Genomic DNA, 25,843 nt, shown 5'->3' on the forward strand with positions numbered 1-25,843 from the left:
ACTGCCTGCTTGTTGAGAAAACTACAGAGAGAAGGGAGCACAAAGAGGAACAGATCAGCTGACAGGCATCTGAGAATCTAAATATAAAGGATAGAAGGAAGGCATACTGATCCCACCTGGTGGAGTGGACTCCAGCTGCTTCCAGGCTGGCTGCTGGACCCTGGACCTAGTGACCAGTGCCCCCTGGAATCAACTTGCCATCCATCATCAGTAAAGGTAAAGATTGAATTAATTTGCCTCTTTGTTTCTTTCTACTGCACTGCTCATCACAACCCCCATCATCACCCCAGGGGCCCGCTCCAGCTGAGGGGAGTGATCTACCTTGCTGCACTACCATCTATCTCCTCGGGACCCCATATGCAGCGCTGGCCATCCCTGGCCAGATACCTCCGCTGGTGTCATGGATCATCCATAAACTAGTTCAAAACCCTAACCATGGCATACAAAGCCATCCACAACCTGTCTCCTCCATATATCTCCGACCTAGTCTCCCGTTACATACCTGCACGCAACCTCCGATCCTCACAAGATCTCCTGCTCTACTCCCCTCTTATCTCCTCCTCCCACAACCGTATACAAGATTTTTCCCGTGCTTCCTCCCTACTCTAGAACTCTCTACCCCAATGTATCAGACTCTCGCCTACCGTGGAAACCTTCAAAAGGAACCTGAAGACCCACCTCTTCCGACAAGCCTACAACCTGCAGTAACCACCGCTCCACCATACCGCTGCATGACCAGCTCTACCCTCACCTACTGTATCCTCACCCATTCCTCGTAGATTGTGAGCCCTCGCGGGCAGGGTCCTCGCTCCTCCTGTACCAGTTGCTGTCACATTGTGTTTAAGATTATTGTTATTGTTCTTGTATTATACCCCTTTTTCACATGTAAAGCGCCATGGAATAAATGGCGCTATAATAATAAATAATAATAATAATAATAATAACTATAATACCCTATAAATAATCCCCCCTTTTTTCTTTTCACTGGTCAGGGCCATGGAACTGGGCAATTGCCACCGTGATACCCTCGTGGGACAGCATGCTGGGCTACTGAGTGCCCCAGTCGGCACGACCGCAGAAACTTGACAAGAATGCAATGTCCTGTTTATTATGAGCTTAAAACACAGTGACTCAATGTAACTTAGGCCTCATTCAGATGTCCGTTTTTCATGCACGAGTTCTATCCGTCATTCTCACAGGTAGAACACATAACCATTATAGGGCTGTTCACATGTCCATGTTCTTTTGCAGACTGTGTGTTTGCAAAAAAATCATTGTGACATGTCTGTTTTATTATTGGCATCACAGATGAAAATTACCGACAGCACATGGATGCCATCAGTGTAGACTCCGTGTGCGGTCTGTGATTAACATTGTAATGGATAGGAGAAGCTTAGTCATTTCTTTATCCACACGTGAAAATCACTGATGGTAAATACTGACACACCAACCAAACACTGATGGTAAATACCGACACACCAACCAAACACTGATGGTAAATACCGACACACCAACCAAACACTGATGGTAAATACCGACACACCAACCAAACACTGATGGTAAATACTGACACACCAACCAAAGACTGATGGTAAATACTGACACACCAACCAAAGACTGATGGTAAATACCGACACACAAACCAAACACTGATGGTAAATACCGACACACAAACCAAACACTGATGGTAAATACCGACACACCAACCAAACACTGATGGTAAATACTGACACACCAACCAAACACTGATGGTAAATACCGACACACCAACCAAACACTGATGGTAAATACCGACACACCAACCAAACACTGATGGTAAATACCGACACACAAACCAAACACTGATGACACTCATACCATATTTTGCCTTAAGCTTCGTGCAGATGTCAGTGATTTTTCTCATATGCAAAAAAAATGGTCCTAGTTTCATCAGTGTTTTTGATCTGTGTTTGGTCAGAGTTGCATCAGTTTTTTGATGGAGGTTTCTCAAATTTTACCTATCAGTCTGCAAACGAAAGACAGCACATAGATGGCATCCGAGTGCTGTCCACATTTTTCAGGGATCCATAGACTTGCCATGGGAGTTTGATCCGTTACTGTAATCATAAATCATATACTAGGTAGAAGTGCTATCTGTTAAAACTACTAGTAGAAAATGTGAGGTGTGAATGAGGGCTTTGTCAGAATCCCTCCAGACTATGTAGAGACCCCCTGACAGATGGCTGATCCTGCCCTGGGCAGCACTGGCCCCTACAACACTCAGATAAATGGCTGCCCTAGTAATAAAAGAAAGGCTCACCTCTGCCAGGACAGGAGACCCCCACACAGAATGCAGGTCCCAGGCAGTAGGATAACCCCCATGCAGGCATCAGATGGACTAAGGCTGTCTTTATGGGAACATCCATTTAAGAAAACATTACTGTAAATTATTTTATAAGATCCTTCCATTGTAATTCCTAAACCAATCTATCCCTTTCCCTCTCTGCTTTGTTCTTCAGGTGGACATGCTCTTTGAGCAGACTCCATCACGTGGATGTGATCACGGTATCTGCAGGCACATTTCACAATTTCTCAGCCTTCAGGCAGCGGACATTACAGTGTGTGTCCGTGTGCCTGGGGCGAGCGGTGTGCGGAGAACTCTTCAGCAGCGAAGGGGTGCAGCGTGCAGGGGGCGTGTCTGATCCACCCTGATACACACGGACATACCCGGAGCGAGCGCGCAGCACCCACAGCAGGCACAGCACCGCCAGCTCCGTGGTCAGTGGGTGCCCCCGGCTATGTGCCAGGCAGCGTGCCCGCTCTAACACACCCAGAACCTTTCCTCCCGGGCAGGCAGCGGGGGATTCTGACACCATGCCGGGCAGCGACACCGGAATAGCCGTGGACAGGACCTACTCGGATCCTGAGAGGCACCAGAGGACCAAGACCAGGGTGAGAGAGCTACTCACGGCTGAGGGCAGGCGGGCAGCCTGGGGTGGAACTAAAGGTCCCAGCATGCCGACCCTGCTTCCTGCCACACCGTGCTAGGGATTGTAGTTCTCCAGCAGTCAGATATAGTGCACCTGGACTAATGTACTCAGTGTCATTATTATGGAGTGGGGTACTATATATATATATACATACATACATACACACACACACACACACACACACACACACACACACACACACACACACACACACACTATAGAGCACTGGTATGCAGACCAATGTACATCTATATACACACACGCCTGTGTGTATGTAACATGTATACTATATATGTGCTTATGGATCTGTACATGACTCATCTTGCACCTTTAAATGTCGCTTAATGTTGTTGTGACGTGTTTGCTGTCACAGTTCTCCCTATGAGGGTCATGTATGTGTCACGCTGGAGACCACAACCAACAGCTGAGGGTCTCACTGTATTCTTGCTCTTATTTCTTGTTCCTTTTTCATCTCAGACCTCCCATTGTATGTATCATAGGAAACCACAAATATCAGCAATTTAGTGTTTCTGGCTTTTTTTGTAACAAAGTTGCTCATTGTGCACATATGACAGTGCCTGGCACAATGTAGTGTGTGTACATATTGTGGAATGGGCACCTATGTATTGACGGCACAGAATAAATCCAGGCAGATTTCTATACCTAATGCCCTATCTGCCGCGATTCTTGTACAGGTATTCTGCGGATTTTGCCCATTTCAATTGAATGCAGAATATTTTGTCATAATGTAAAATGTTTGGGTGTGTGTTGGGCATTACGTTAGAAACGATATCAACTGTCGAATTTGATGCCCAAAACTTTTGCAGCTTTTGTACATTGTGGGCTTTATCTCAGAAGTTGCATGGTCGACCAATGACTAATAAGCCCCCAATGCAGACAGATTAGGACATGGTCTCCCTAGTGCCACTTCCATGGTGCTCTACTGTTTGGCAGGGGAACAGTGGTAAGACTGGTACAAGTGGCATGTTTTGAGTGCCGACTTGTACACCAGTGCTGATCAGTGTGTCAGGACCGCTCTGCTTTATCATTTTCTTGATGTAATATGACTAAAGGATGTATAAACTATATACTTGTACACATTTCTGTTTCCTCAACCAGAGATGATGGACAATGCCGGTCACCAAACTGATTTAGAAACTCCACTAGATTAAAGAAGAAAAAAATGTCTGTCTCATCTATGTTCACAACGTATTGGAAGAGATTTGTTAAGACTGGCATCCCTCACCCGGGTAGAGTCAGAATGTGTAATGTAGCTTGTGCCAGGTGCACCACTAATCCGGAATATGATACACTCAGTAATGCCTGTTGTCCGAACAGCTGGTGAGACTTGTAAGCCATACCCCTATGTAGCGATGCAAACTACAATTGTGCTTTGTGTAGGTAACGGTTGGGCAGTGCTTATATGTCATTCTGTATGATCGACTGTTTGAAAACAGATATGATTGATTTAACATATCTTTACTAAATAGAGTAATGAACTGTTCCCATTGCATTTAGCCCTTATGTTAGTGTCAGGAGTTCTGTCTGAATCAGGGCTGTGGAGTCGGTAAGCCAAACCTCCGATTTCCAACTCCGACTCCTCAATTTCCATGACTCCGACTCCGACTCCCTCATACATGGCTCATGTTTAAGTGATAAATTTACTGTAGCACAGATTCATCTCAGCTAAAAGTCTAGACCCTTGGATCAGGAATAGGACAGACATTTATAGGACATTTCATAACTTTCCCAAATTCGTAAGAAAGAATATTCCCCACAAACTGCATTGAACTACTGTACCCAATTTATTATATTTTAGGAGTCTGAGTCGGTCCATTTTGTACCAACTCCGACTCCACCAAAATAGACACTGACTCCGACTCCACAGTCCTGGTCTGAATCCCCGAAAAAAATGGATTCAGTGAATATAAAGACACAAATTAAGTTCAAAATATTCAATTTTGGATTGTGTTTGTGTCCTTTTCTGGCGGTTTTTGTCTTTCCAGGTACAGAACTCACGACGAAGCCAGCAATGTAGATGTTGAATGCAATGTGAACAGCCCCTTAGCGGCCCATCTCATTTGGGAAGAGGATGATTGAATTGTCCTTTTATGTAGTTGCATCTATGGGAGAATACTTCTGTAATACAGCATCCCATATGTCTCTGTAGGACGTTGGCGCCATATGGATTTACAATAGAGCTTTATAGAACTGGCTGAAAACCACTTGGAGGTTGTATGGAGTTGTAAGGCTATGTGCCCACGTTGCAGAAATGAAGCAGAAAATTTCTGCTTCATTTCCGCATGTCCTCTCCCGGATAAATGCATGCGGAATTCCGCACGCGTTTATCGCGCGATTTCCACATGCGGAATTACCTTGCGTTTTTTATTGCATTGCAAAGGTAATTCCGCTTGCAGAAACGCAAAATTTATTGACATGCTGCGGATTTTTCCACGCATCAAAAATGCTGCGGAAAAATCCGCAGCATGGGCATTGAACTTGCGGAATCCCCTTGGGGACCATGGGGGGCGGATTACATAGCGTTTCACAAGCGTCTACACTGCGGAAATTCCGCAGCATATACGCTTGAAAAACGCTACGTGGGCACATACCCTAAGGCAACATGGATACTGAAATAGCAGCAACACACAGAAACATTGGATGTAATGATTTCCTATAATGTTTTGTTGCGACCTGCGACATACTGCCACACAAAGTAGCAAAGGTTTTCAAAATTTATTTTTTTTTGCGATGGTCACAAGATTGACGAGACATGTGCCTTAGGTGCACACAAGTCGCATGACTTGCTTTGAGGCCTAAGATATTTTATCTACAGAGAAATCACATCTGTGAAATAGTCCCACCACAGCAAGTTGCAGAAATGTTCTTGTCGTGCAACTTTTCATAGAATTGCTGTTGTGTGACGCATGTCGCCATGTTGCCCCAGCCTAATACTTTCAGGATGCAGCCCTGACACCACAGATAGCTTTGACCGCTAGGTCAGCTCAGTATAAATGAGGTTTATCAGTAATGAGGGTGCACTAGTGTTCAAGGGCAACTTGAATCTGATAATGGAGCAGGACATAGTAGCAGCTTCTCTGTAGCCTTCTGGCACATTCATATTGTAGAGCCTAACCTGATAATAACTCAATCCCATTCACAAGTGATGCTAGTGAATGACTAATGCCAAGAATCTATTGTGGTGTAGCCGTTTAGGTATTCTCCTACTATATGTAAGTTCATTGCTCGGCTAACATGACCTCTCCTACTAGCTAGATCTGAGGTTTTCTATGTGGTGGTATACTGTATGTCCATATTTCATTTATTTTCTTGGTTTGAATACAGTTTGGATTCTGTCAGGGAGATGGAGTTCTTTTTTTTTTTTTTTAAACATTTAGCAAATATGTTTAGAAAGTGTCAAGCCCCTTAACAAATAGATTCGGAGGGAAATATGGACATCAGTTGGCAGAATAAACAAGTCTTAAGTCACAGTGAGTGTGTAGGGTGTAAGGTCTCTCTCAGCCGCTCCTCAGGACTGGAGCTGCCTGGACATGCTGACATTTTCTTTTCCATCCTAAACTGCATTTCTACAGAGCCACATACACCAGCAGTGAATGGGAAATGCTCTGAATAGACTTGAAAACGTATTGCCCTGGAGTGAGGCTTGCTTATATTTTCCAGGAACTCACTAGTCTTTCCTGTGCTTGAGGGGGTTGTGTTCAATTCCTTATCTCTGCACCGCCCAGGTCATTCATTTTTCTCTATAGTGTTTTCAGTTCTTCCCAGTCTGCCTGAAACAGAATATTGTAGAATTGTATACCAGACCCTCCCTGCATTGTGTCTGTTACATTTTTTTTTTTTTTTAATAATTGTTTCAAAACTCCAAAATTGTTTTGAGTTTACAGACAAGTTCAGGCATTATTCTAACTCTATGGACATTAATACGGAGTTGGTCTCCCTTTGCAGCTGTATCAGTTTCCACTCTTCTGTGAAGGTTTTCTATAAAATTTTGGAGTATGTCTGTGGGAATTTTTGCCTATTCATCCAGAAGAGCATTTGTGAGATTAGACCCTGATGTTGGACAGAAGGGCCCGTCTAACAATCTTTAGTTTATCCCAAGGTTGTTCGCTGGGGTTGAAGTCACGGCTCTGTGCGACCTGTCAAATTTTTCCATACTAGACTCTCTCCCCTTTCCCCAACCATGCACAGTCATGCTGGAACAGAAAAGGGCTTTCCCCAATCATGGAAGCATGCAAGTGTCTAAAATGTCTTGGTATGCTGAAGCAAAAATCGCCAACATTTTTGTAACATAACTGCAGAGAGCCAAACCTCCTCTGGAATTGCTATCCGCACAAAATATCTGTGCCAGGAGCTTCATGGCATGGGTTTCCATGGCCGAGCAGCTGCATGCAAGCCTTACATGCCCAAGCACCGGATGGAGTGATATAAAGCATGCAGCCACCTTACTCTGGAGCAGCGGAAAGGTGTTCACAAGTGCCTCAGGCCACGATAATGATGTCGAGCCAGACTGGCTAGTGAAAAGTGCAACAGATGGCGACAAGTAAGAGGCGGTTCTCAGGGCGCCCGTCCAGCAGCCAGAGATTACCGTCATAGCCACTGGACTGGGTCCTGCTAATCAATTCACACCACACCAACTCTATATTCTCCTTGGAGTCACCAAACACAGATGTGTCTTAAAGGTCACATTCACACAGTCAGTATTTCCCATTAGTATTTGTACGCAAAAATTAGGAGTGGAAAATTGAGAGGATTGTGTAATATTTAAGATTGAAGAAATTTTATAAACTAGAGTGCCACATCCGTGGCCTCCTATTACAGTGCCACAGTTGAATTCAGTGAATGATTCATTCTTTCACAAATGTTTGTAAAAGCAGACTGCGTGGCTAGGGGCTGGATTTTGTATACCTGTGGCAATGGGACATAATGGAAAAAAAACTGAATTCAGTACAATGTGCCCCAATACTTTTGTCCTTAGTTGCGTTCACAGTGCTATAGTGGTTGTTTGCACAATGCAGAATGGGATTTGTAGATATTCCCTGAACCTTTGCTGGAGAAACATATCAGGAAACATGGTGGCTCAGTGGTTAGAACTGCAGCCTTGCAGAGCTGGGGTCCTAAGTACAAATCCCAGCAAGGAAACATCTGCAAGGAGTTTGTGTATTCTCCCGTGTTTGGGACAGTCCAGGCTTCCTAGCAGCCAGAGATGGCTGTGGACTGCCCTTGTTAGGTGGTAGTCATGGGGACAAGCCAGGGCTATTTTGGTGCCTAGTGCCCCCTAGGGTTATTGCCTGCCTTCTGAGGAAAAGGAGTTTCCTTGATATAACTTGGAACACTGACTACATTTTGAAGCTTTTACATTGGTGAGATTGTTCCCGTTTATACTGCCTGTTATTAATGCTGTATTTACACTATTGTCAAGAAGATTTACCTGTCTAGATTGTTGCTTTTGTTTGTGGAATATGGATCACTATAACTAAGATCGACCACTGTCGGCTTGTCTGCCATCTATTTCTTTTCTTTTTTCTCATCAGGATTATTCGTTTCTACTGTTTTAGCAGTGAGCGGTTTTTCATTTTGAGAAGCTGCCTATTCAAAGACGGACCGCTGTCAGAATAAGATCAGGATTCCAGGCCCCGGGACCACTGGAATGGCGCCAGCACGGGACAGGACTATAGGCTTTTTATTTTATCGAGGCCAAACATTTAGATCAAGAAGGGGTTGTCCTAGTAGTGGACAACCCCTTTAACTTTAATCAGGCTACGTACAGGCTGTCAATTCTTTATTTTTATCATCTGCTTTACGAATTACTAGTTTTAGATTGTTGAGGTTGCAATTAATTTCAGTATATTCCTATTAAAGGTTATGTTTTAAAATATACACATTAATTGCTTTTCCGTTACTTTCTACTTTCATTGACGTATCACTTAATCTAGCAGGGAAACTGCTGTTCACAAACAAAACTGTAAGGTCTTTGTAGGTGAAACAGTTGTTTCCCTGCAAGATTGTGATTATGCAAGGAAACAATGGAAGTAGTACAGTGTCACAGGGCTGCTGCGGCTTAAACCTGCAGGATAACCGCTGTATATGAACGCTGCTTATAATGTATTATGGGCATCAAGCCAGTTGTACAATTAGTGTTGATCACTAGGTTAAGTCAGGTTAGAGAGTTGTTCACTAACTTATCTGTTTGTTCCATGGACTTTGTGTGGAGCAGCATGACAGCCAGTCCACTCAAGTTCTCCTCACTGTGCTTATTCACTGCAGAGACCTGGCGTGAAGAGTGGGCTACTTGGGACTTCCATTGTTATTATCAGTAGGGTCCTATCACGTTACATTTATCATTCTCTGGAAAGGTGACACATTTTTAGTTTTGGGAAACCCTTTTGAAGGGACTTTCCATGGATTCTTATTTTTTGATCAGTCAGCTTGCGCTTGTTGAAAACAAGAAACCAAGCTACCGTAAATTCTCCCTCCGCAGGTCCACTGCCGCCTCTGGCCCTTATTGACAGGCTCTGCAGGGATGCTGACGTCTCGTTGGGTTTGATTATTTCAATGAGCGCAAGCCGATGCACACAAATTATTCCTAGAAAACCTCTGTAATGTTTTGACTGATTATTGTTATGAAAGCTGCAAATTTGTATCATAACATGGACATAAAATATACTTACTGAAAGGAAGTCTGGTAATTTTTTTTTATAAAACAAACACAAAATGAGACACCTGCACTAAAAGCCTTCAGAGAAGGACAGTCTATGGGAGAAAATAAAAGCTGCAAACAGATATAACTGTCACATGTGTGCAGACTTAAATAAGAAACCATACATACAGTACAGACCAAAAGTTTGGACACACCTTCTCCTTTAAAGATTTTTCTGTATTTTCATGACTATGAAAATTGTACATTCACACTGAAGGCATCAAAACTATGAATTAACACATGTGGAATTATATACTTAACAAAAAAGTGTGAAACAACTGAAAATATGTTTTATATTCTAGGTTCTTCAAAGTAGCCACCTTTAGCTTTGATGACTGCTTTGCACACTCTTGGCATTCTCTTGATGAGCTTCAAGAGGTAGTCACCGGAAATGGTCTTCCAACAATCTTGAAGGAGTTCCCAGAGATGCTTAGCACTTGTTGGCCCTTTTGCCTTCACTCTGCGGTCCAGCTCACCCCAAACCATCTCGACTGGGTTCAGGTCTGGTGACTGTGGAGGCCAGGTCATCTGGCGTAGCACCCCATCACTCTCCCTCTTGGTCAAATAGCCCTTACACAGCCTGGAGGTGTGTTTGGGGTCATTGTCCTGTTGAAAAATAAATGATGGTCCAACTAAACGCAAACCGGATGGAATAGCATGCCGCTGCAAGATGCTGTGGTAGCCATGCTGGTTCAGTATGCCTTCAATTTTGAATAAATCCCCAACAGTGTCACCAGCAAAGCACCCCCACACCATCGCACCTCCTCCTCCATGCTTCACGGTGGGAACCAGGCATGTAGAGTCCATCCATTCACTTTTTCTGCGTAGCACAAAGACACGGTGGTTGGAACCAAAGATCTCAAATTTGGACTCATCAGACCAAAGCACAGATTTCCACTGGTCTAATGTCCATTCCTTTTGTTCCTTAGCCCAAACAAGTCTCTTCTGCTTGTTGCCTGTCCTTAGCAGTGGTTTCCTAGCAGCTATTTTACCATGAAGGCCTGCTGCACAAAGTCTCCTCTTAACAGTTGTTGAAGAGATGGGTCTGCTGCTAGAACTCTGCGTGGCATTGACCTGGTCTCTAATCTGAGCTGCTGTTAATCTGCGATTTCTGAGGCTGGTGACTCGGATAAACTTATCCTCAGAAGCAGAGGTGACTCTTGGTCTTCCTTTCCTGGGGTTGTCCTCATGTGAGCCCGTTTCTTTGTAGCGCTTGATGGTTTTTGCAACTGCACTTGGGGACACTTTCAAAGTTTGCCCAATTTTTCGGACTGACTGACCTTCATTTCTTAAAGTAATGATGGCCACTCGTTTTTCTTTACTTAGCTGCTTTTTTCTTGCCATAATACAAATTCTAACAGTCTATTCAGTAGGACTATCAGCTGTGTATCCACCAGACTTCTGCACATCACAACTGATGGTCCCAACCCCATTTATAAGGCAAGAAATCCCACTTACTAATCCTGACAGGGCACACCTGAGAAGTGAAAACCTTTTCCGGTGACTACTTCTTGAAGCTCATCAAGAGAATGCCAAGAGTGTGCAAAGCAGTCAAAGCAAAAGGTGGCTACTGTGAAGAACCTAGAATATAAGACATATTTTCAGTTGTTTCACACTTTTTTGTTAAGTATATAATTCCACATGTGTTAATTCATAGTTTTGATGCCTTCAGTGTGAATGTACAATTTTCAAAGTCATGAAAATACAGAAATTTCTTTAAATGAGAAGGTGTGTCCAAACTTTTGGTCTGTACTGTAGGTACAGGTACATCTCACAAAATTAAAATGTCATCAAAAAGTTAATTTATTTTCTTCAATCCAAAAAGTGAAACTCATAGATCACTCTGTTTGTAATGACTATTTAATATATTTCAAGTGTTTATGAGGGGAGTAGTAGTCTGCTCCTGCAGTGTCCCTGTGTAAAAATAAGACTAAAATAACAAATTCATGTACTCACCTGTCCGGAGATGTCACCCGGCTCCTCCGGCGTCCGCAGTCAGAGGATTACAGCGGGGGACATCTCCGGACAGGTGAGTATATGGATTTTTTATTATATTCTTATTTTCACACAGGTACACTGCGGGAGCAGACTACCACTACCCTCATCATGGTCCCTGCCCGTGCTGATGGCAGCGCCGGCAGGGAACCATGATGAGGGCAGTGTTCAGCACCTGGCTCTTGGGAACAGCGCTAACTGTTGCGCTGATTCCCAGGCGCTGGTCCGTGTGATCCTGATGCGGCACACGGTTGCCACCCGTGTGACACAACCAGGACACGGATATCTCCGGTACCGGAAATATACGGACGTGTGAAATCGGCCTTATAGAAATTGAAGTATGCAGATCTGCCTATTTTTCCCACCCTGCCATTGATGAACCCGATTACCCTTCAAGAATAATATATGCACTTTGATTGGACATGTTTTAGATTTACTATTGATATTAGACAGCTATTCCGCTTAATCCCTAACAACCCGGTCACTTAGTCATGCACGTCTGGCTCAGCCCAGTTGAAGTGGGGTAGTAAGCTGTTGCAAGACGCCTCCCTCTGGTAGTTATTTATCTGTACAGAATAATAGGATCAGCATGTGGAAATCCAATACGCCTCATTATTCGTTACTCCATCTGCCGTTAAGACAGTCACACACCGGAATACTAATTGCAGTCAGCTAGTTCTGCTGAAATCACGGTTTTAAATGGACATTCATCTAAACTGTATGACCACTTTTAGGTTAAACCCCATAGATGAAAGACTGCCAAATCTGTGTGTGTATGGGTGCTTCTTGACTCACCCCTGACAAATGATATTTGGTGAGAGAAGGATCCAACCGTTGAAAATTTTTAGTGGCCGATCCTTTTGTTCATCTGTGAGATAAGCCTCTGCCAGACTCCTGGCAGCGGCTCTCTCTTAGGCTGGAATCACAGTAGCGTATGGCATCGGATGCGATATACTAATGACCCACAACCCCAGCTCTGCTGTGAGCGTGAGCCGAGTGTCAGTGTTCTGTGCTCCGATCCTCTCACATGAGAGAATCTCAGCACAGCTGCGGAGGAGACAGAGACGGTAATTTCTCCATCTCCTCCATGGCGTAACTATGTGTACAGTGCCTTGTGAAAGTATTTGGACCCCTTGAACTTTTCTACCTTTTGCCACATTTCTGGCTTCAAACATAAAGATATAAAATTCAAATTTTTTTGGGAAGAATCAACAACAAGTGGGACACAATCGTGAAGTGGAACGAAATTTATTGGATATTTTAAACTTTTTTAAAAAATTAAAAACTGAAAAGTGGGGCGTGCAATATTATTTGGCCCCCTTCAGTTAATACTTTGTAGCGCCACCTTTTGCTGCGATTTACAGCTGCAAGTCGCTTGGGGTATGTCTCTATCAGTTTTGCTCATTGAGAGGCTGAAATTCTTGCCCATTCTTCCTTGCAAAACAGCTCGAGCTCATTGAGGTTGGATGGAGGGCGTTTGTGAACAGCAGTTTTCAGCTCTTTCCACAGATTCTCGATTGGATTCAGATCTGGACTTTGACTTGGCCATTCTAACACCTGGATACGTTTATTTTTGAACCATTCCATTGTAGATTTTGCTTTATGTTTGGGATCATTGTCTTGTTGGAAGATAAATCTCCGTCCCAGTCTCAGGTCTTTTGCAGACTCCAACAGGTTTTCTTCCAGAATGGTCCTGTATTTGGCTCCGTCCATCATCCCATCAATTTTGACCATCTTCCCTGTCCCTGCTGTAGAAAAGCAGGCCCAAACCATGATGTTGCCACCACCATGTTTGACAGTGGGGATGGTGTTTTGAGGGTGATGAGCTGTGTTGCTTTTACGCCAAACATATCTTTTTGCATTGTGGCCAAAAAGTTACATTTAGGTTTCATCTGACCAGAGCACCTTATTCCACATGTTTGGTGTGTCTCCCAGGTGGCTTGTAGCAAACTTCAAACAAGACTTTTTATGGATATCTTTGAGAAATGGCTTTCTTCTTGCAACTCTTCCATAAAGGCCAGATTTGTGCAGTGTACGACTGATTGTTGTCCTATGGACAGACTCTCTCACCTCAGCTGTAGATCTCTGCAGTTCATCCCGAGTGATCATGGGCCTTTTGGCTGCATCTCTGATCAGTCTTCTCCTTGTTCGAGATGAAAGTTTAGAGGGACGGCCGGGTCTTGGTAGAGTTGTAGTGGTCTGATACTCCTCCCATTTCAATATGATCGCTTGCACAGTGCTCCTTGAGATGTTTAAAACTTGGGAAATCTGTTTGTATCCAAATCCGGCTTTAAACTTCGCCACAACAGTATCTCGGACCTGCCTGGTGTGTTCCTTGGTCTTCATGATGCTCTCTGCACTTGAAATAGAACCCTGAGACTATCACAGAGCAGGTGCATTTATACGGAGACTTGATTACACACAGGTGGATTCTATTTATCATTACCAGTCATTTAGGACAACATTGGATCATTCAGAGATCCTCACTGAACTTCTGGAGTGAGTTTGCTGCACTGAAGGTAAAGGGGCCGAATAATATTGCATGCCCCACTTTTCAGTTTTTAATATTTAAAAAAAGTTTAAAATATCCAATAAATTTCGTTCCACTTCACGATTGTGTCACACTTGTTGATTCTTCCCAAAAAAATTAGAATTTTTATATCTTTATGTTTGAAGCCAGAAATTTGGCAAAAGGTAGAAAAGTTCAAGGGGGGCAAATACTTTCACAAGGCACTGTATATTGGACTGTACTGGGATGACATCCGAGTGTTATGTTTCACACACACCCATAGACTTGTATGGGTGCAAGTGAACGGAGTCTCGCTGCCAGTTGCAGCATCTTGCAATTGTTTTCTCATGCCGAATCGCAATGACAAAAAAAATCACTTATCTGCACTGCCCCATAGTGTAATATTGGGCCGAGTTCTATCCGATAAAACATCGGATAGCACTCGGCCGTGCCATACGCTCGTGTGACCCCGGCCCTTAGAGAAGACATGAACGCTTGACGGAGCATAGTGTTTAGTAGAATCAGGAGGCATAGCTGTCATTTAGCCAACAGCTCTCTAATGTATATCGGGGCCTTCAGTCCCTACAGAAAGGAAAAACTGGAGGGTTGTATAGGTAGTATAAACAGAGCAGTTCTATAGCAGGACTGCGGTTGATATTTTAACAGTTTTTCATATGCAGCAGAACTATGTTGCATGGAAATTGTCTTGTGTGGTGCAGATTTTAAAATCCACAAGATGTCAGTTTCAGCTGTAGTGTGTGTGTGTAGATAGGTTGCACTTACTACACCAATAGACCTATTTTCATAGTATCAAATGTAGGTACATAGTTGATGTAGCTGAAAAAAGTCACATCCATCAAGTTCAACTGATTGATGGGAAAGGGAATGGGGTGTAGGTAAATTCATAGTGCATGATCCAGTCTACCCTAAAGAGCTAATCTTTCCATTCGGATCCCAATTGTCACTCCACTGGACCCAAATATATAGTGTTGTTGAGTGAAGCTTGTTTTCATAGTATCATTGATAACAGGACTGCATGTAAATTCATGGTTGGAGTTTTTGCATGTGGTTTAATAGGGCATCCTTCAGAAACTCTGTTCCCTATTAATTAAGATTGATGTATCGTATGCCAGTCTTGATTAGGGCTGTGCAGGAATAAGATGTGTGGCACGTGCTTCACATTTTGGGAGAGAGCTGGCTGAAACTGGAGTGTAAACCGCATTTTTGACTTGTTTTATTTTTCAGGCGGTCTAGCCCCTCCACTATTCATTAGAATAAGGGAAAAAGGCTGCAAGAATTAACATGGTGCAGATATGAAACTGCTTCAAATCTACAAGGGAAAAAATATGTCGCATGAGCTTTCAAGAATCTCATTCACTTTGCTGTTACTAGGAAATCCTTCAGGTTTTGTGACACAATTGCGCTGAGGAAAAAATGACAAAACCGCATTAAATACATACAATAACTGTGCCAGAATGGGGATGTGAGGTGCAGTATGAAAGTATGTTACATATCTTAATTTATGGAGATAGTTAATAATAAGTGTTATTGTATGGGGTGATGCCTTCACTTTATACTGTCAAAATGTAATTTTGGCTGGCGTCACATGAATGTCATATAGTTGTGCTTGATGGCAAATCGCTTTACTTCCCATCTTTCTAATCTTTCGGTATTTTTCACATTTACATAAACATTATTGGATAAGTGAAGGTTTAATGAGGTGAAAAAAACTCCATTGCTGCCCACCTGACACTATATGAATAATGAACACAATTGGATTTTTCTAAGCCGGCTTTCAGTTATGACACCGAGCCTTAGAAATGGTACAGGTGAATAATCTCTCGTTCTTCCATGCTTTATGCAGGCTGTGAATACACATTCTCTGCCTTCCAGTCTCCATATCAGCCAGTATAAATGCATGTCAGGATCCCTGTAGATTATAATAGGCTAGCAGAATCCAATCACCACATTAACCTATGTGCCATTATACCTCTGACTACATTGCACCATTTTATGATGTTGCCAGAGCGACAGGAAAACCCTCCATTGTTTCATCTTGTTTTATATCTGAATGTCTGGTAAAGATTCTGCTCCCTGCTTCCCTTCCGAGGTTACGTCTGCAACTTCTAACCTAAAATATTAGTCTCCTACATAACCCTAGATTTCTATTAGCCTTTCATTGGCTTCAGGGTCAAATCTATAACGGGTATCTTCCGGAATTCATAGCAACCTGCAGACTTTCAGGCTAGCCTGAGTCAGCCAGGCTTCTTATAGATAAGTGCCTAATGAGCTTTGAGTCAGAATGCAGAAAATGATCTGCGGCTGGTACGAAAACTGAAATACAGGTACAAGAATAGAGACGTGAGGAATGTTGTGGAGCTTATCACAATGTATCAAAGGGTAAGCCCTGAGATATGTGATATGGCTGGAAACGAAGCATGCAGCTGGCCTCATTCCACTGATTTCATACATGCTATTCCCCACGCATTTCACAGATGTTCACAGATATTATATAATGATTGTAATTTCTTAGTCAGGAAAGCTAATCAGCAATGGGTTAAGTCAGCCGATTGTTGCATAAGTCGTGTTTGCAAGGCCATTTACCACAAGGAATGGGGCACATGCTCTATGTTTACAGATAGCAGCCATATACAGAAGTGTTCAAAATAATAGCAGTCCAATATGACTAACCAGATTAATCACTGTTTTTGGTATAAATTATATTACCACATGTCAAACAATTTACCAGCTGGTGCAGTAGATTAGAAAACCAACAGACTCCGCATTCATGATCTGCATGTTTTTGAGTTTGTGTATTTGAATAATTAATTGAAAGAGGGTGTGTTCAAAATAATAGCAGTGTGGAGTTCAAGTGAGGTCAATCATTCTGTGAAGAAACAGGTGTGAGTCAGGTGGCCCTTATTTAAGGGTGAAGCCAGCACATGTTGTAATGCATTTATCCTTGAAAGCCTGAGACATATGGGTCGTTCGAGACATTGTTCAGAAGAACAGCCATACTTTGATTAAAAAGTTGATTGGAGAGGGTAAAACTTATAAAGAAGTGCAGACAATGATAGGCTGTTCAGCTAAAATGATCTCCAATGCTTTAAAATGGAAAGCAAAACCAGAGAGACGTGGAAGAAAACAGAAGACTGCCATTCGAATGGATCGAGAATATCCAGAATGGCAAAGGGTCAGCCAATGATAATCTTCAGGATGATCAAAGACAGTCTCCAGTTACCTGTGAGTACTGTGACAGATAGACGTCTGTGTACGGGGATTTTTAGAGATTAGCTTCAAAGTCCCTCCTTTTTTTTTTTTTTTAAAACAAAGACATGTACTGAAGTTGATACAATTTTGCCAAAGAACACATCAACTGGCTTAAAGAGAAATGGAGAAACATTTTGTGGACTGATGAAAGTTAAATTGTTATTTTTGGGGCCAAGGGCCGCAGGCAGTTCATCAGACAACCCCCAAACTCTGCATTCAAGCCACAGTACACTCTGAAGACAGTGAAGCATGGTGGTGCAAGCATCATGATATGGGCATGTTTCTTTTACTATGGTGCCGGACCTATTTACCGCATATCAGTTATCATGGACCAGTTTCCATATATGAAAATAATTGAAGAGGTCATGTTGTCTTACGCTGAAGAGTAAATGCCCTTGAAGCGGGTATTTCAACAAGGCAACGACCCTAAACACACCAGTAAACGAGCAAAATCTTGGTTCCAGTCCAACAAAATTGAGGTTATGGAGTGGCCAGCCCAATCCCCAGACCTTAGATAGAACACTTGTGGGGTGACATAAAAAATGCAGTTTTTGAGGCTAAGCCAACAAATGCCAAAAAATTGTGGGATGTAGTCAAAACATCCTCGGCTGGAATAATAGTTAACGGGTGCCAGAAGTTGGTTGACTCTATGCAACATAGATGTGAAACAGTTCTAAAAAACTGTGGGTGGGTATACAACTAAATATTAGGTTAGTGATTCACAGGAATGCTAAATCCTCAAAAAAAATACATATTGTGAGTTTGTAAAGACTATTGCAGACACTGCTATTTTTTTTTTAGAATAGACCAATGTTCATTTTTTATTATTTTTCTGTAAAGTAGTTAAAAATTATATACATTTGTCTTCATGTTTTGAATTAGAAAACCATATGCAATGTGCCCAATGCATGGAAATAAAAACCTAGTATAAAGATTTTGTGCTTAACTCCTGATTGTGAACACTACTGTATACCTACAGATTATCATATTTAGCACGTAACCTATAGGTTTATGGTTTCCTGATATTATAGACCTTCTTCATATTTGTAGGAGGTGGTGATGTGCGTATTCTGATTGCATATTTAAACTGTCAGGATGGTGCCATGCACTTGAGAAGGTAGATCAATGATAAAGTTGTCATACACATTAGATGTATATTGGTGTACTGTGTCTCTATCTAGGGCAGATGTCAGTCAGAGGAGATTAGGCAGTGGGATTGCAACTCCTCGATCCTTGTTCTCTGCTAAAGGAGACACTAATGGTTGAGTTCAACAGGAGATTATTCCCCCGCTGCCTGCTGAGAACACATGCACACTTGACTGAGCATGCATGTGTATGGGGAGTTTAGAGAAGATGGATATTAGACGGAGTGGTCTGCCTACACTTGTCTAAGGTATATATCCTTAAGCAATGTGCACACATTCCGTATTTGTAAGCCAGAAGCAGGAGTGGATGGTAGAAACACGTCACCACTTCTGTATTTATTATACCTTTCCTCTGATTGTTCCACTCCTGATTTTGGCTTGCATATATACTGATCTAAAATACTGACCAAATACTCAACATGTTCACATGGCCTTAGACTTTTAAGATTCCCATACACCTTTAATAATATCTGTCAGCTGACCATTCGGTAGGTAGGTTTAGTCTAGCTTTCATCTGTTCTCATTGAGGAGTACTGCGCTGCTAAAAACTTCAGGTGGCAGTGATCTCCAATTAGAACCCATTTACACCACATCCTTGTGACATGTCTGTATTACTGCCTTTTTTTCTCGAACAGTACACTGACCCATAACGTTTCATTGATCCAAACGCACATCCATTTTAAAAACACATCTTTGTGTCCGATCCGTAAGTTTCAGAAAATGTTCTCCTCTGTTTTTGCGGCTGATTATGCCACGAAAGTCTCTGTGAATCTGTATGAAATGGATGAAACATTGGAAGACCTCCTCTTTTATTTCAGTATTTCACTGATGCGTTCTAAAGAATCAATGGAAAAATAAAAGTTCAGACTAGAGTTGCATTTTCGGTGTACAAAATGCCAGCATTTTTGATGAATGTGACGACCACGCACCGGCTCTGCCCATTTCGGCGGAGCGGATTCAAACTGGCATGAAAACTACTTCGGCCTCATTGACCCCAGTGTGATTCGGTGAGTGAGAAGAGAACTGCAGGAGCGGTGCTGGAAACTGGTGAATCTGCGATTGTTGAGCATATTAATGCAGTTAGCTTAAATGAAATGTAGTCTATGTTCTCACGTTGTGATTTTGCTGCGTTTTTTTTTCCGCAGGCAAAACCTGCTCTTGGCAGTAAACGTCACAAAAGCCGGTTTTGCTGCGATTTTTGCTGCATTTTTATCAGGGTACATTTGTCTCTTATGCATGGTGATAAAGTTTAGTACATAAATAAAATAACCTGATTCAGCTTCCTCAGGTTTTGGCACCAAAAAAACGCAGTAAAACCTAATACCTGTGTTTTTTGCAGCAAAAACGCTGAAAGTGACATGCTGCATTATGCAAAAACACAGCTCTTTGACAAAACAGGACAAAAAACAAAATTTGTGCATGAGATTTCTGATAGACTTTGCTGGTACTGTATAACGCAGCTGAAAATAAAAAAAAAAAAAAATGCAAAAGCGCAACTTGTGAACATAGCCTTTAGGCTGGTTTAGGTAATAAAACATTTTCTGGGAGTGCTTTTTTAAAAAATTCCTTTTTCCTCACTCTCAACCCACCCATTGCCTCTTCTGGGCATGGTAGTGCTGCAGTTATTTCAGACAACAGCATGATGTAACTATTAAATTAAATTAGTTACTTTTACTCATTAGTTGACTTTCAACTACATTGTTACCGTAACGTACTTCTCATAGAATCATTTTCAGGAACTTAATGCAGAAATGTGCTGTTTGTCAGCTATATATAATAACACACACTTAGGCTATGTGCCCACGTAGCATTTATGAAGCAGAAAATTTCTGCTGCATAAATGCAAGTCCTCTCCCGGAAAAACGCATGCGGAATTCCGCACGCGTTTATCGCGCATTTTTCGCGCGTTTTCCACATGCGGAATTGCCTTGCGTTTTTTATGCATTGAACTAAGGCAATTCCGCTTGCGGAAACGCAAAATTAAATGACATGCTGCGGATTTTTGAACGCGGCATAAACGCTGCGGAAAAATCCGCAGCATGTGCATAGAAGTTGCGGAATCCCATTGGGGACCATGGGGTGCGGATTACCATGCGTTTTTCAAGCGTTTACGCTGCGGAAATTCCGCAGCATATACGCTTGAAAAATGCTACGTGGGCACACAGCCTAACACTTTATTTTTCCCCCCAAGGGGTTGCCTCCTGTACAGGTGGTGCAGTTTGCTGCCCTCTGGGCTAGGTGAGATGTCGGCTCTAGGGCACAGTGCACACAGCAGTACACTGTGCCTGTATGACCCATTAATATGGAACCTCACAACCTCTGGCCGTTGCCCTACAGACTGACTGTCTGATCCTAGGGGAGAATACATCCATATCTATGGAGTTTGATGGTGCATACCACATTTCTTTTTCTCTTCTTCTGAAAGATTCTTACAGACATACATATGATGCCATATAAAAAGGAAGGTATATCTGCTTGCATTAGCATGATTACCAGCAAATTGGGGGAAGCAAATGTGTGCGTGAAGACTTTCTCTGCATCTGAAAGGCACTTCACATCTTTGCTACAATACGATTTCATAGGATAATGAGTGAAAATCTGAGTCTTGCTTTATTAGATCTGACAGTTTAGTGTTTGTTTCACAGACAGTTGTGGTCATTGTTACAAATGGGATGAAATGAGAAGTTACTTGGAGCCACGTTGAGCCGGAGCACATTCCTACTCCCTCATATAGTGAGAGGATGGAGCTTAATAGCACTACTGTGGAGGCTTGGTTGGGCTCTGCATGTATAAAACATGCCATGATTAATTTCTGTGGGATTTAAACTAAGTTCCCATAGTGGAAGAACAGTGGATTTTCCACTGCATTATTTCCTTGCATTTTACGTAGAGTGCCAGTAAAGTGCATGGCAGTTTAAGAACTCTCCTGCACTTGCTGCAAATTATACTGCAGTGTAAACTGAAAAGCTCTTCAGGTTTGAAGTTTCGCCCTATGCTTCCCTGCACTTTTTCGGCAATGCTATACGCAGCATTATATAGTTTTAGGGCATCATGGTGGGATGTTCCGCGGGAACGTAGCTTTAGTTGGAATATAAGCAGAAAGACTTCTAAACATATAGCCCCAAGAGACAATGAGGGTATGTGCAGACCATCCTGAGCCGCCTGCGGAGGAGCTGCCTCCGGCTTCCGCTCATTATGCACATGAGCGGCGGACATTTTTATTTTTTTTTCCTCACAGGCGGGCTTTCCCCATAGAGGTTAGGTCTATGGGGAAAGCCCGCAGAAAGAAATAGACATGCTGCGGTCTAGAAAGACGCGCCATATATCGGTGTCCGCGGGTGTGCCGCAGACGCACAGTGGACATGGGATTTGTATAAATCCCATCCTCTATGCTGTAACATCTGGCTGCTTCGGATTGCATGCTGCGCACTTGCACTGCGTTCAATCCGCAGTGAGCACTGATCGTCTGCACGTGCGCTGATGCATGTGTCTGTACACACACTCCAAAGGGATCAACAAAATGTTACATTTTAACCCCTTAGATTTTAGGGGCTTGAAACCAATTACTAGTATTCTATAAAATTATAATGCCAAGTTGCAATATTTTCAACAATGGTTATCTAGGAATAAAATGGCATTGTAACTTGAGCAGCCATCCACTACTACTTAACCTCCTTTTTATGCACTCTTTCTATTTTTGAAATGTGATCTTAGTATGAAACCTGTTCCCTATAGTTGCATAGTCTTGAAGGGAATCTGTCCTCGCGTATTTGCTACCCAGTCTGAAAGCAGCATAATGTAGGGGAAGAGACCCTGATTACTGCTATATCACTTACTGAGCTGCTTGTCGTTTTGATAGTTTTGCAGCAAACAAAACAGTTATTCTGTTACAGAGCTCAGCAATCAGAGCACTATAACCCTGCCCCCACCACTGATGGGCAGCTTTCAGCCCATGTACAGTGTACACAGAAAGCTGCAAATCGCTGGTGTGGACGAGGTTACGCAGAGCTCATGAGTATGAATGACTAATTGGTAAGAGGTTTACTAGTCCTCTAATGATCTCCTGCTGATAAAACAGGGATTTTAGCAAAACTACACTAAGAAGCCCAGTAAATGATACATTGCCAGAATAGGGATCTGTATCTCTACATTATGCTGCACTCAGATTAGGTGGCAAAAAGCTGGTGACAGATTCCCATTAAAGTGCTGTGATGTGATTGTTCTCTCATAGTTCCATAGAGACATCAGATTCTCAAGGTTTTTCAAGTTAAACAAAAATCTGCCGACAGGCAGCAATACATCTTAAAGGGAACTTGTCACCACGTTTGAGCTATCTAAACTATTAATATGGGCATACAGGTTATAGAAGTCTGAGCAGAGTGATACCTGTATGTCTCACATCAGATGTCTTGTTGTTGAGAAATCTTCTTTTATCACTTTATATAAATGGCCTCTTCCAGGCTATGGGGCAGATATTGTCTGAAAGATAACTGTCTCCAGAGATTATTTTACATGAAGGGGGAGATACCAGTGAGACAAGTAACTAACACCGAACAATAGAAATTAACTTTATCTCCTTACAAACACATTTTTTGCAGCTCTCTGAGCTCTGCTGTATTGTAACAATATTGCAGCCCTGTCTGCCTGTGAGATTGAAGCTGAAGCAGTGAGGGGATCCTGCAGATGTGTTAGGTATAATCGCACACAGCTCTGCAGTGAGATCAGGAGAGCAGAGAGCGGCCATCACACATTATACTGGTGACCCCCCTCATGTAAAATCTCTGGAGACAGTTATCTTCCAGACAACATCCGCCCCAGAGCCTGGAAGAGGTCATTTACTTAAAGTGATAAAAGCTGATTTATCACCAACAAGACATCTGATATGAGACATACAGGTATCACACTTTTCAGCAGTCTATAACCTGTATGCCCATATTCATAGTTTAGATAGGTGAAATACAGTTACAGGTTCCCTTTAAGTTAGTTAGTCATTAAGTTATAGCCACCCTTTTACGTCCCTCCATTCCATTTGCGCATCCCTGATCCTTCCCCTTTTGGTTTTCACTTTACCTTGGATGCAACAGTGGCACCACATACTGCGGTGGTCATATGGGGTGAAAGTCACTGCCATCCTCTATATTAAGCCTGAGATCACTTTCTTCAGCGGTCACATTGATTATAAAGGATCTTACCGTTGCAGCCGGTGTAAACAGAAGATCAAAGAGGATAATCGGGACATCTTTTCTTATGAATGGTGTTTTCCTATTAAGATAACATGCCCTTATGCCACATTATTACGTATGCTGATCTGTAATACATGTCATAATATGGCAAAATAGAGGGTCTATTACTCTGACTTAAATGGTCAGCATGTGATTATTATATGATCTGCCAGGAAAATATGAATGTGCTGCGTCTCTTTGGTCACTGGGGGAACCAAGCCACTTCCTTCGTGACTGCCATAATTCAATGTGACCGGCTGGTAAAGACCGTGCTGAACATTGGCATTCTGTTGGAACACAGTGTTAAAACCTGCAATAGAAAGTATTCTTCTGTTCTTGATATAGAAGTGGTCTCAGGACACAGAGTAATTGTGTTGTGCTGTCTATGAAAGAAATGGATGAGTCACAGCAAACTGGTGGACACGATGATCTGGCTGGGTTAAAGATCTCTTTATCGTTTTCACTGATGCCTATAAAACTACATGAGCGGATGTATTCATTTACGCATCAAGTTGTAGTAGTGTCTCTAGGTGGCTGTGACCTAACTCCAGGTGATGAGACCACTACAGTCCCAAGAGCCTTTGTGGGCTGCTGAGATCAACTATAGCTCATTTGTTCTGTATCGTGGTGTAGGAAATGGAGCACAATGTCCACCATACACAGGCACTAAATTACATTGTCTGTTGCTTTAAACTATTTAAAGCAGACACCTACTTGGCACATATATTACATTTTTTTTGTCTGAGCTGTAGAGGGGAAGGAAATATTTTACTTGACTTATTTCTCCTCTCAATGTACTTGTACACTGCAGCTAATTTTTCTGGTTTATAAACACATGTTTATTTTGTTTATTTTCTTTTGTGTGTATTGGAACAACACACAAAAAACTGAGGGGGGGGGGGGGGCAGATTGGTCATAATTTCACACAAAACCTCCAAAACGAGCTGGACAGAATTGTTGGCACCCTCAACTTAATATTTGGTTGCACACCCATTGGAATAAATAACTGCAAACAATCGCTTCCTATAAACCATCAACAAGATTCTTACACCTCTCAACTGCAATTTTGGACCACTTTTCTTTTGCAAACTGCTCCAGGTCAAATATTAGAATTTTTGAAGGGTGCCTTTTCCCAACAGTAATGTTAAGATCTCTCCAAAGATCTTCAGTGGTGTTTAGATCCAGACTCATTGCTGGCCACTTCAGAACTCTCCAGCGCTTTGTTTCCATCCATTTCTGGGTGCTTCTTGAAGTTTGTTTGAGGTCATTGTCCTGCTAGAAGACCCGTGATCTAGGATGCAAAGCCATCTTTCTGCCACTGGGTATTACATTATGACCTAAAGTCCTTTTAGTGATCTTCAGATTTCATGATGCCTTGCACACAGTCAAGGCACCCAGTGCCAGAGGCAGCCAAAAAAAAAAAAAACATCTTTGAACCTCCACCATATTTGACTGTAGGTACTGGGTTCTTTTCTTTGTAGGTCTCATTCTGCTTTCGGTAAACAGTAGAATGATGTGCTTTACCTAAAAAGATTTTGATCCCCTCTGTCCACAAGACGTTTCCCAGAAGGACTTTGGCTTACTCGCGTACATTTTGGCAAACTGCAGTCTAGTTTTTGTCTGTGTGAGCAGTGGGGTCCTCCTGGATCTCCCGCCATAGTGTTTCATTTTATTCAAATGTTGACAGTTTGCGCTGACACTGTTGCACACTGAGCCTGCAGGACAGCTTGAATTTCTTTGAAACTTCATTGGGGCTGTTTATCCACCATCCGGATTATCCTGCGTTGCACTTGCAACCTTTCATCAATTTTTCTCTGCCGTCCATGTCCAGGGAGATTAGCTGCAGTGCCATGAGTGGTTAAAATTCTTGATTGTGTTGCTCATCGTGGACAAAAGAAACATCAAGATCTCTGGGAATTGTTGATATTTTTCAACAATTTTGGTTCTCTTCTCCTCTTTCTGTTCTCCATGCATAGTGTGGCACACACAGAAACACAATGCAAAGATTGAGTCAT

The 25,843-nt window shown here is 42.5% G+C and overlaps 1 protein-coding gene across 1 annotated transcript in view; it reads left to right on the plus strand.

Annotated features, from left to right (window-relative positions):
* The first annotated feature begins 2,610 nt into the window (after positions 1–2,610).
* The window catches only part of TMCC3 (transmembrane and coiled-coil domain family 3), a 120,506-nt gene continuing 97,273 nt past the window's right edge, over positions 2,611–25,843 (plus strand). The window contains exon 1 of the mRNA XM_073651688.1: positions 2,611–2,931. Within this exon, the coding sequence (XP_073507789.1) occupies positions 2,854–2,931 (78 nt within the window). The 5' untranslated portion in view covers positions 2,611–2,853. The remainder of the gene's footprint in view (positions 2,932–25,843) is intronic.

The sequence above is a fragment of the Phyllobates terribilis genome, unplaced genomic scaffold (assembly GCF_046119375.1).
Source record: "Phyllobates terribilis strain yellow unplaced genomic scaffold, ASM4611937v1 Scaffold_11__3_contigs__length_659146591, whole genome shotgun sequence".
Lineage (NCBI taxonomy): Eukaryota > Metazoa > Chordata > Amphibia > Anura > Dendrobatidae > Phyllobates > Phyllobates terribilis.